This window comes from Spermophilus citellus, assembly GCF_964194105.1.
Source record: "Spermophilus citellus genome assembly, chromosome: 3".
NCBI lineage: Eukaryota > Metazoa > Chordata > Mammalia > Rodentia > Sciuridae > Spermophilus > Spermophilus citellus.
In genome coordinates, this window is record NC_138184.1 from 600094 (window position 1) to 610855 (window position 10762).

General features: G+C 60.6%; 1 protein-coding gene across 6 annotated transcripts in view; it reads left to right on the forward strand.

The window, feature by feature from the left end:
• Nucleotides 1–5563, forward strand: part of ARID3A (AT-rich interaction domain 3A) — a 28230-nt gene extending 22667 nt beyond the window's left edge. For all 6 annotated transcript variants that reach the window (XM_081287172.1, XM_081287168.1, XM_081287170.1 and 3 more), the window contains exons 5-9: nt 215–398; nt 492–739; nt 2113–2409; nt 3459–3557; nt 4075–5563. In XM_081287172.1, coding sequence (XP_081143298.1) covers nt 215–398; nt 492–739; nt 2113–2409; nt 3459–3557; nt 4075–4262 — 1016 coding nt within the window. In that variant the 3' untranslated portion in view covers nt 4263–5563. The remainder of the gene's footprint in view (nt 1–214; nt 399–491; nt 740–2112; nt 2410–3458; nt 3558–4074) is intronic.
• The last annotated feature ends 5199 nt before the right edge of the window (nt 5564–10762 follow it).

The window sequence follows — 10762 nt, forward strand, 5'->3', positions numbered from 1 at the left end:
AGAGCCCGGTTACTCCCAGAGCCGAGGCAGAGCTGTCCCCTGTGCTGCAGGGGTCTCGCCAGAGGCGACAGTCCCGAGGGGACCTGGGGCCAGGTCGGCGACCTGTGTGGCCGTGGGGACTGGGGTGCTCCTGGCCTGGAGCCGTGAGGGTGCCTGGCCCCTGATGCCTGGGGTGTGACCGGGGCCGCCCAGCTCACCACGCGCCCACCTACAGGCACGCCGGTGAACCGGATCCCCATCATGGCCAAGCAGGTGCTGGACCTGTTCATGCTGTACGTGCTGGTCACAGAGAAGGGCGGCCTCGTGGAGGTCATCAACAAGAAGCTGTGGCGCGAGATCACCAAGGGCCTGAACCTGCCCACCTCCATCACCAGTGCCGCCTTCACCCTGCGGACCCAGTGAGTGGGCCGCCCGGTGCGGGGGGCCTGTGGGCAGCCATCCCGGGGCCCTGGGGCCTGGGATGGAGGCGCCACCCTGTCCCCTGCCCACAGGTACATGAAGTACCTGTACCCCTACGAGTGCGAGAGGCGGGGCCTCAGCAGCCCCAGCGAGCTCCAGGCCGCCATCGACAGCAACCGCCGAGAGGGCCGGCGCCAGAGCTTCGGGGGCTCGCTCTTCACCTACTCTCCGGGCGGGGCCCACAGCACGCTGTCCTCGCCCAAGCTGCCCGTGCCCTCCCTGGGCCTGGCGGCCAGCACCAACGGCAGCTCCATCACCCCGGCCCCCAAGATCAAGAAAGGTAGGGGCCACCTGGGGCTCTATCCAGCTTCACCTGGGGTCTCTGCTCTCTGGATAGCCGTGACAAACCCCAACACGGACACGGAAGAGGGCCGCTGTCCTCACGTGCAGTGCCCAGGGCAGACCCACACCCAGCCCACGGACGTCTCTAGTCAGTCCTGACCTCCCAGTTCTTTGCCAAAGCAGACATTACACATCGAGCACGATTTTCTCATCTCTGCCCACGGCAGACATTACCAACAGAGCGTGCTCCTCCTGGTCCACGCCGAGGTGGACGCCGAGCCCGCACACCCCTCGTCAGGGCAGCCTGCGTACTTGCCCGTGACAGACGTTACTAGGCGATCACTATACTTTTTCCCTCTGAGCTTTGGAGTCCCTCTCGACACTGTCCCAGCAGACATAGGCAAAGGGACGTGTCATCCATCACCTTGACCCTTAAACCGTCTGGGAAGCTGTTGTTAGATGCCCCTGGGCAGGTCACTGTCCCTTTATGAGCTGGCTTTCCTCATGTGGAAAGAAAGGGAAATGATCTCTGTGGGGTCGTCAGGAGCGTGTGGTGTGCAAGGGCTTGGTACAGCGGGCGAGGCGCACGGGCCTGAGGCCGAGCCCTCCCCATTATGCAGACCCCAGCCACGGTTTCTCCCCTGCTGAGTCCTTCCTCTGTGGACTTGCTGCCTCGCAGCCTCTGGGGGTCCCAGCGATACCTACGATGGCTGGGACCTGGGGTCAAGGCCCCATGCCTGGGGTCAGGGAGACAAAGGCGAGGCAAAGATGGCGGTTCTGACCCGGGAGGTCTGCAGACACGGGGGAAGAGGGGCAGGGCGCTCCTGGGAAGGCAGCGTCTGTGTTGAGACCAGAGATTTCTGAGGCAGAAAGCACAGTGTCACCAAGGTCCAGAGTGGAGAGCCAGCAAGTAGAGGCAGCGCCAGGTGGAGACTTAGAAAGAACGTTCAGGGAGAAGATGCCAAGGGTCAGAGTGGCACCCTGGTGTGGGAAGAGGGGAATGTTTGCCAGCTGGTTCTGGAGCCGGGCTGCGCCTGCACTGCCAGCCGAACCCTCACGGCTCTGCGGCTTTGGGAGAGCTTCTGTCCATGCTAAGTGGGTTTCCTCCGTGGACGTTGGAAGGTGCTTGGGACACTGGGGAGCCCCTGCCCTTGGTTCATGGCCAGACACGACTGCAGGGCAGCTGCTGGCATTGGAGGCGGCACCCCACTATCCCGGCGCGGGGGACCTGCCGACAGTGGCCCTCTGGCGTCTGTCTTCCTGGGGAGGCTGAGCACCTCCTCTGTGAGGTGTCTGTCCACACCCTGCCTGGGTGGAGCGCGAGGCAGGCCCAGGTCCTTCTGACCACCAACTCCTCTCCTCTCTGTCTAGAGGAGGACTTGGCCATCCCCATCACGGTCCCTGGCCGCCTGCCCGTGTCCCTGGCGGGCCACCCGGTGGTGGCTGCCCAGGCCGCCGCAGTGCAGGCCGCGGCAGCCCAGGCCGCCGTGGCAGCCCAGGCCGCTGCTCTGGAGCAGCTTCGGGAGAAGCTGGAATCTGGGGAGCCCCCTGAGAAGAAGATGGCCCTGGTAACTGACGAGCAGCAGCGGCTCATGCAGCGAGCACTGCAGCAGAACTTCCTGGCCATGACGGCGCAGCTGCCCATGAGCATCCGGATCAACAGCCAAGGTACCAACCCAGCACCCAGACCCTGTGTACTGAGGGCCTCTGAGCCAAGGCCCGCAGAGTGTCGGCAAGTCCCTAAGAAAAAGGCCAAGGGACCGGTGAGGGAGGGGCAGCTAGACAGTGAAGTCACATGCAACGCTGCTGCTGGCTTCCTTCTCACTGGGGATCTGCAAGTGAACACAGAGATGTCACCACCTGCCAGAGTTGATTCCTATCGAGCGTTGACCAGGATATGGGGACATGGCCCCCTGGGTCCTGCTGGTGGGAGTGTGAAAAGGTGACCAACTATTTGGCAATCCCTTCTACAATAGAACATGTCCTTGCCCCGTGACCCAGAGCTGCCTGCTGGTATCCAGAGCAGGGACTTGTGCAAGTGCACAAGCAGCTGCCCAGCGTGACAAGACGGCTCCTGGGCTTGCGGGCTCAGGCCCTGCTCTGCTCCCGCCTACCCGCGTCCCCTGCAGACTTTGAACCCTTTGTGGATGACTTATAACACCTAATACAATGTAAATGCTGGGTATGTAGTTGTTACATTGTATTGTCCGGAGTCTGTCCAGGCATAATTTTTTTCTAGCGCTGGAGATGGAATCCAGGGACACTCTTAATTACTGAGCTATGCCACAGCCCTTTGGGGGGAAAAAAATTATTTTGAGACAGGATCTCACTAAATTGCAGAAGTTGGCCTTGACCATCCTCCTGCCTCAGCCTCCCAAGGGCCTGGCTCCAGTGTGCTGTTCTTCCCAGTGTGTTCCATGCACAGTTGTTGGGTCTGTAGGTGCAGAACCTGTGGAGAAGGAGGGCCAAGGACATGTCAGGATGTGTGTTGTGGTCACCCTAAAGTAAGCCGATTGGGTCTTCTGGTGTCTCCTAGGATTCAGAGTCATGGAAAAAGCTAACTGTGGACAGTTCTTACCTTTTTGTTTCTGCTTGACAAATGCAGTCGTATTGGTAGCTTAAGTGTGGCACCCACAGCCCTGAGAAGCCCAAGGGGGGCTGGGGAGGACGCTGCCCACGTATCTGTGGTCATCCTGACAGGTTTCTTCTCCCCACAGCCTCTGAGAGTCGCCAGGACTCGGCTGTGAACCTGACTGGCTCCAATGGCAGCAACAGTATTAGCATGTCGGTGGAGATCAATGGCATCATGTACACAGGTCAGTCCCGGCCTTGCACCACCTGGCCACTGCTTGCCCGGGCCATGGGCATCCCAGGTGGGCCCAGTGCCTCTGCTGTGGGAGGGGGGTTGTAAAGGCAGGGTCTTCCCAAGGGAGGCCCCAAGGTGGTGTCCTCTTTCTTTGAGATGGGGGTCCCACTTTGTTGGGTCTCAGACTCCTGGGCTCAGGTGGTCTTCCTGCCTCAGCCTCCTGGCGGCTGGACAAGGGCTTCTCACCACACCCACCCATCTCCTCTTTATTTCCTTTTTTCTTTTGGTGCTGGAATAGGAACCCAAGGCCTCCCATGAGGGCGCTAAGCACTGGGCTGCACCCCCAGCCCCGGAAGGCAGGCCCAGGAGGCCACGGCCGGGGCTGGGGGCAGCTGTGGGGAGCTGCAGGGCGGGGCTCTGGCAGGGTCCAGAGCCCCCCAGAGAGGGCGGAGAAGCTGACGCTCCGCCAGGTCAGAGCGCGGAGGTGGCCGGTCCTGCCTGACGTCTCTCTTTCCGTCCCCTGTCAGGAGTGCTGTTTGCCCAGCCACCGGCCCCCACGCCGCCCTCGGCTCCCAGTAAGGGCGGTGGCGGCAGCCACTCCAGCAGCGGCAGCCGGGGAGCTTCGGGCGGGACCAGCGGCGGCGCGGGCGGCCAGGCCGGGCCTGCAGGACTGCCCGGGCCCCCCACCTCTACCTCAGATACCTCGCTGCCTTAGCTGCCCCTGCCGCCACCAGCGCCGCCACCACCCACGGAGCACGCCCTGCGGGGCCCTGCGCACCAGGAGGGTGCCAGGTGCGCGGTGCGCGGGAGGGTGAGGCCCCCAGGAAGCCAGCCGACGCCAAAAAGGAAAGAAAATATATACATATATAAATATATATATATATATAAAGCAAATTTAATAAAACAGGGAGAATGGGGAACACGGGGAAGTCTCAGGTTTCAGACACCGCGAGGAACTGCCAGGACCACGAGGAGCCAGCCCCAGCGCCGGCGCGCGCTGTGCGCTCCGCTCCCTCGCCAGCCTGCGCCCGCGCAGAGCGGGACCCCTGAGCCACAGCCACTGAATTTGTTTTTTCCTGATGCTTTGGAAACTTACTTTCTTTCTTTTTTTTTTTTTTTAAAAAAATAGCGATGTTCAAATTCTATAGGTTTTTAAAAGGTTTCCGGGTTTGTTTGTAAATACTCTATTTTATTCTTGGGGAGGGGGGGTCAAACTTGGGAAAAGGAATATCTATATATCTATATATCTATATATTTGTGTTCATTCAGGGAAACGGACTTGAAAGCAAACACACCAACCCGGTAATAACTATTCTCCCGGGGTCGCGCGGGCTCCCGCCCGGTCCCATGGCCACGGACCGCTGGCCCGGTCACTCAGGTGCACTCCGGTGCCAGCGGCTGGCAGGGCGGCCGTTCGTGGGCCCACTCGGGGTTCCCGGGACGCCCTCTCTGGTGCTGGCTCCAGCTGCCGGGCCTCAATTCAGGGACCTGGAACTCTTAACCAGGAAGTAGAAAGGGCCTGGAGCTTGGGAGGGGACTTCGCGGTGGCAGCCCCCAGGCTTCTGACTCAGGGACGAATATGCTGGACTCTCTTGCCTAAAAGGGCTATTTTGGGGACTATCAATGTGGGGGAATGGGGTGCCGCCGGGCCTAGCTCAGGGTGAGGATTTTGGGGCCACGGATCCCCAGCACCCCACCCCCACATTCTCATCTCTTTCCTTCACCCTGTCTTCTCTTCACCCTGTTTGCCAGGGGCTGGGGCTCCTCATGGTTTTACAGGGACAGTAAATAGAGGCCACGAAGGACCGTAGTCCACCCAGGTCAGTAGGTGTCCTCCATGCCAGGCAGAGCTGGGCTTCGTTTCTGCCGCAGCCACCGAGGCAGAAACTCATCCGTCCCCACCTGGGACGAGCTCAGCTCCCTGTCCCTGGAGCCTGCGGTGGCCCTGGCTGGGCCCAGGTGAGCCTGGGAGCGCTAATTGGGCCCCGGGCACCTGGCCTGCTGGGCCCCCAGACCTCAGGCTCCTGGCCCGGCAGAGTCCTTTGCTGTCTTCTGAGAGGGAGAGAATCCTTTTCTTGCCCCCCCCTCCCAGGAGGGGTGGGGCCCTCCAGAGCTCTTGGCTTTTCTTCTGGAAGGTTCTGCCTGCCTCATCTTGGGGGCAGGCATCTTAGCAGCACAATCATTCCTGGGAGTGGGGGTCTTTTTGTCCCAAGACTCGATCTTGCCCCCTCTCCGAGAACCGTCTGGACTCCGTCCAAAATCTGCTCCTTTGGCCTCCTGGCCACAACTCTGCAGCCAGCGGCCTTGGGGGCTGCAGCCCCTTGTCCTGTGCCAGGGCCCCGTGTGGGGACTGTCCACTGCACATTTCTTTCTACCTCAGGTCTGACTTTTGATGCCAAAAATTGGCCCAGTGGCCACCCAGGTACTCAGTGCGCGGGGCCAGGGCCACCTCCACCTGCCCCCTCAGGTGACGCGTGTGTGGTGTGCTTGTGGGGACCCACTGCGGGGTGTGTGGCGGGCCAGCTTTGCACGAGGACTGGATCCTGACTCAGGGACCTGGCCTGCCGGCTGCTCGATGCTTATAGGACCCTGGCGCCCTGGCAGCCATTAATGGGAGTCTCTGGGACCCTGTGTCCCAACAGGCAGGAGCGGTGGGCCCTGAGTGGCCTGCCTGTCTCCTGGCCAGTCTGCTGGTAGGGGTTCTAAGGAGTGTCTTTCTGGGGCACAGCTCAGCACCCCATTATGCAAACATATGGAAGGGGTGACCTGCCAGGCCCAGGGGACTTGGGTGTGTGTACTCTCCACTGGCACCTCGGGTCTTGGGTGGGCACAGCCGGCAAGCTCCCAAACTCAGGGCGCAGGGGCTAGCAGGGTCCTGGAAGTGAGTGGGACCCTGGGAAGGGCTGTCCCCCTGTCCACTGTGGGCGAGGTTGGGGGGCATGGGGCCTCCGGGCGGTGTTTAGAGTTGTGGTTCTACAGTCACATCTTTCTCTGACCGTTTGGCCCACCTTCCTTCATTGCTTTCCGTTGAATTTTGGCTTTTGCATTTTTTCTTGGCAAACACAAGCTCAGCCTTTCATCTCGAAGGTCAAAGTTTCAGTTTCTCGGGGGCTTGTCAGATGGCGTGCATATCACGCCCAAACTCAGGTAAAGGGGAAAAAACTTTAAAAAAAAAAAAAAGTATAAACTGCTGTCTACCTCTGGCTGGGCCCCTGTCACACTGCGGCCAGGGCAGGGTGACCTGCATCTATCTCAGTTTTTGCAGAACATTCAGGTATTAAAAGGAAAAAAAAATAAGGCAAAAGACAAAAAGACCCCAAAAAAAAGTGTGATTTTGAAATTTAAAAGAACACTGAAAGTTTACATTTTATAACATTATTATGCAGATTGTATTTAAACTTCAGAAATATTTAAGACAATTGTAACCATGTAAAGCTGATGAGATATTAAAACAAGACAAACTCTTCTGACTTTAACAGAAAAATGTCTCCTGTGCTGTTTTTTTGGGGAGCAGCACCCTTGGCCAGGCCACGTGGGGTGGGCCGTCCTAGGGCGGGCAGTCTAGCCGCATCCACCTTGAGTCTCAGGTTGGTGCCAGCAGGTAGAAGGTGCCGGCTAAAGGGGAGTCCTGAACTGGGGCCTGTACCCCAGGGACCCTGGGCCATGACAGGTGTTTGGCATCCCCACTGGGTAGGTGCAGGCCACAGACGCTGCTCAGCCCCCCAAAGGCCCAGGACCCCATTCAGGCCTACACATCCACTGTGCTGAGGGGGGCCCTGGTTTAAGCCATGGCTCAGAAGTGACTCCCTGGCCTCCCCCTGAGCTTTCACCTGGTCAGCAGGGTGCAGGGCCGGCCATAGCTTCTGGCCCCCAGCCCCAAGAGGCTCCCTGCCTGGGGGGTGCTGGGTGACCCTGGGTCATGTGACCGGCACCACGTGGCAAGTGTCCTGCCTGCTGACTGGAGCCACAGTCCTGTCGTTCTCAGGTCTGAAAGTCTCCTTTTCGTCCTGTGTGACCCAGACACACACGGCCCCCTCCCGGGACTCACCCACCAGGACGTCATCCAGGTCCTCTGGACGAAGGCACGTGGCTCCTGCCCCTGCCCTCAGGGACAGCCCCGCAGAAGCCGGCTGACACAGCTGGGGCTCCCTGCTCCCTGGGCCTCCCCTGGGGTTGGCTTTCCCTCAAAGGGCTCATTGCCAGCCTGACCCCAGGGTCCTGCTGGAGACCAGGCCTCGGGGTCCAGGTACAGCAGGTGTGGCCTCCAGGAAGCAGACTCCCAGAACCAGGGAGCAGCGCCCTGGGAGCCAGATGAAAGAAGTGCCCGGCTGACCTCCCTGTTCACACTCCAGGGCAGCATGGCTAGGTGGGCAGGCACAGACTGGCCACCTGGTTCCCCTGCCCCAAAGTTCTGGCCAGGGCTGGCCCGGGCTGCTCCCTCTCCAGGCTGCCTGTTGGAGAGAGATACAACTCCCTCTCTACCCCCAGAGCCTGGGCTCCCGCAGCCACCTGAGGCCCTGTATCCAAAGCCTGCTAAAGAGAAACAGACCCCTGCCACAAATCCATCTGCCACCACTCCCAGAAGAGGTGGGCCCATCAGTCCCGGGACCCCCAGGGAGATAAGGACAGGATCAAAAACAAAAGGCCCCTCTCCAGCAAAGTGGACGGTCCAGTCCTGCAGCTTCATTCCTCAGCCAGGTGCCTCAGGGAGGGAGCTGAGGGGCCCTGAGGCCACACAGCCCTGGGGACACAGCCAGGATCCAGCCCCCATCCTCCCCAGCCCACAGGGGTCAGCAGAGGCCAGGGGCTGGCTTGGTCTCAAAGGGGGGGGGTGGTGACTGAGTCACCTGGCCTCCCTCTGCCCTCAGTGTGGACCAGGGGCTGCCCTGAGGACAGCTGGGCCTTGCTGGTGTGGTCTGCGGTCAGGGTAGGGGGCGGGCCAGAGGGAGGGTGTGGGTCTCAGAGCTCCAGTTTCCTGGGAGGCTGCCCCACCCCCACACTCCCAGCCTCAGAGGGAGGACAGGCGCCCAGCTGGCACCAAGATCTAGTAACTGGGTGGTCTGGGGACGCCCCCAAGTGTGGCTTTTATCCAGCAGCTCTGACAACTGGTCAGTCCTCATTCCAGGAGCCAGGCTGGGGGTGGGGTGACCTCTGACCCTGCAAGGCAGTCCAGCCAGCAGGTCCCCGCAGGGGAGAAGGGAGGGCCACACTTGCCTGGCCTGTGAGGGGGATGACCTGACCGCAGTCCAGCTGCCCAGCCTGCCCTGCCAGACCATCTACCACAAGGGCCTCTTTGGGGCTTGGAGTCCATACACCTCTTCCGGACACCCACAGGCCCCAGATCCTGGAACTCAGAGGCTTGCGGTTCAGACTCCCCTGGGGACGCGGCCAGGGTGCCTCCTAGCCCTCACAGAGCCCTCTAAGCAGCACCCCAAGAACAACAGCACCCCTACACACAGGAGGGGATCTGAGGCCCAGAGCCAGGAAGTGACCTGCCCCAGGTACAAAGGAGGCAAAATCAGCCGGGGTCTCCCTCCAGCTGGTGTTTGAACATGAAGTCGGCACTGGAGGGGACTCTGCTGTGCTGTGGGACCCCGTACCAGGGAGCCTCATCCCGGCCTCTGACTTCTCTTTCTTATTTATCTTTCTTGTTTCTTACGGTGACTAAGAAGGCAGGGAGGAGGGCCTGGGGGGCATCCCGGCCGGCGCGCTTGTCATCCCCACCTCTCCTAGGAGGCAGGGGACAGCAAGTTCAGGGCCAGCCTCCCCAACTGAGCAAAGCCGTCTTAAAATTTTACCAGGCCTGGTCGCAGCTCAGAGGTAGGGCACCCCTGGGCTCAAGCCCCCGCAAACACCCCACCACATTCTGGGAAGGGGACCGGAGCCGCTCCTGGGGCCGGACTAGCTCAGGACAAAATGCAGCCAAGCTGCACCACGAGGCCCTTCCCGCCCAGCGCCCGCCCGCCGCGCTCCCGCCGCGCTCGCCGCGGACACCTCGCTGAAGGTCGCGCCCCCCCCCCCCAGGTGCGCCGTCCCGCTCCCGCCGCGGCTCGCGCCTGCCCCCTGGCGGCCGCATCGCGACCCTCCCCCGGGCGGGGTCACACGTCGCGGCCCGGCCTCGGCCCCGCAGGCCCCCTGAGCCGGGCCCGGAGACCCGCGAGCTGCTGCCCCACGCTGTACCCTGCTGCTGGTTAGGGCTGGGGTGCGGCCCTGTGGCCCAGCGCTCGCCCGGCATGCGGGAGGCTGGGTTGCTTTCCCAGCACCAGAAAGAGAGAAGGGAAGGAAGGAAGGAAGGAAGGAAGGAAGGAAGGAAGGAAGGGAGGGAAGGAGGGAGGGAGGGAAGGGAGGGAGGGAGGGAGGGAGGAAGGAAGGGAAGGAAGGAAGGAAAGGAAGGAAGGAAAGGAAGGAAGGAAGGGAAGGAAGGGAAGAAAGGAAAGGAAGGAAGGGAAGGGAAGGAAGGAAGGGAAGGGAGGAAGGAAGGAAGGAAGGGAAGGGAAGGAAGGAAGGGAAGGGAGGAAGGAAGGAAGGAAGGGAAGGAAGGGAAGGAAGGAAGGAAGGGAAGGGAAGGAAGGAAGGGAAGGGAGGAAAGGGAGGAAGGAAGGAAAGGAAAGGAAGGGAAGGGAGGAAAGGAAGGGAAGGGAGGAAAGGAAGGAAGGAAGGAAGGAAAGGAAGGGAAGGAAGGAAGGAAAGGAAGGGAAGGGAGGAAAGGAAAGGAAGGAAAGGAAGGGAAGGGAGGAAAGGAAGGGAAGGGAGGAAAGGGAGGAAGGAAGGAAAGGAAAGGAAGGGAAGGAAAGGAAGGAAGGGAAGGAAAGGAAGGGAAGGGAGGAAAGGAAGGAACGAAGGAAGGAAGGAAGGGAAGGGAAGGGAAGGAAGGAAGGAAGGAAGGAAGGAAGGAAGGAAGGAAAGGAAGGGAAGGAAGGAAGGAAGGGAGGAAAGGAAGGAAGGAAAGGAAGGGAAGGAAAGGAAGGGGGAAAGGAAGGAAGGAAGGAAGGAAGGAAGGGAAGGAAGGAAGGAAGGAAGGAAGGAAGGAAGGAAGGGAAGGAAGGGAAGGAAAGGAAGGGAAGAGGAGGGAGGGAGGAGGAAAGGAAGGAAGGAAGGAAGGAAGGAAGGAAGGAAGGAAGGAAGGAAGGAAAGGAAGGGAAGGAAGGAAGGAAGGAAGGAAGGAACCTCTGTTTAGAGACGTGGCCTGAGGTTGGCAGCTGTGGCCTGAAACTA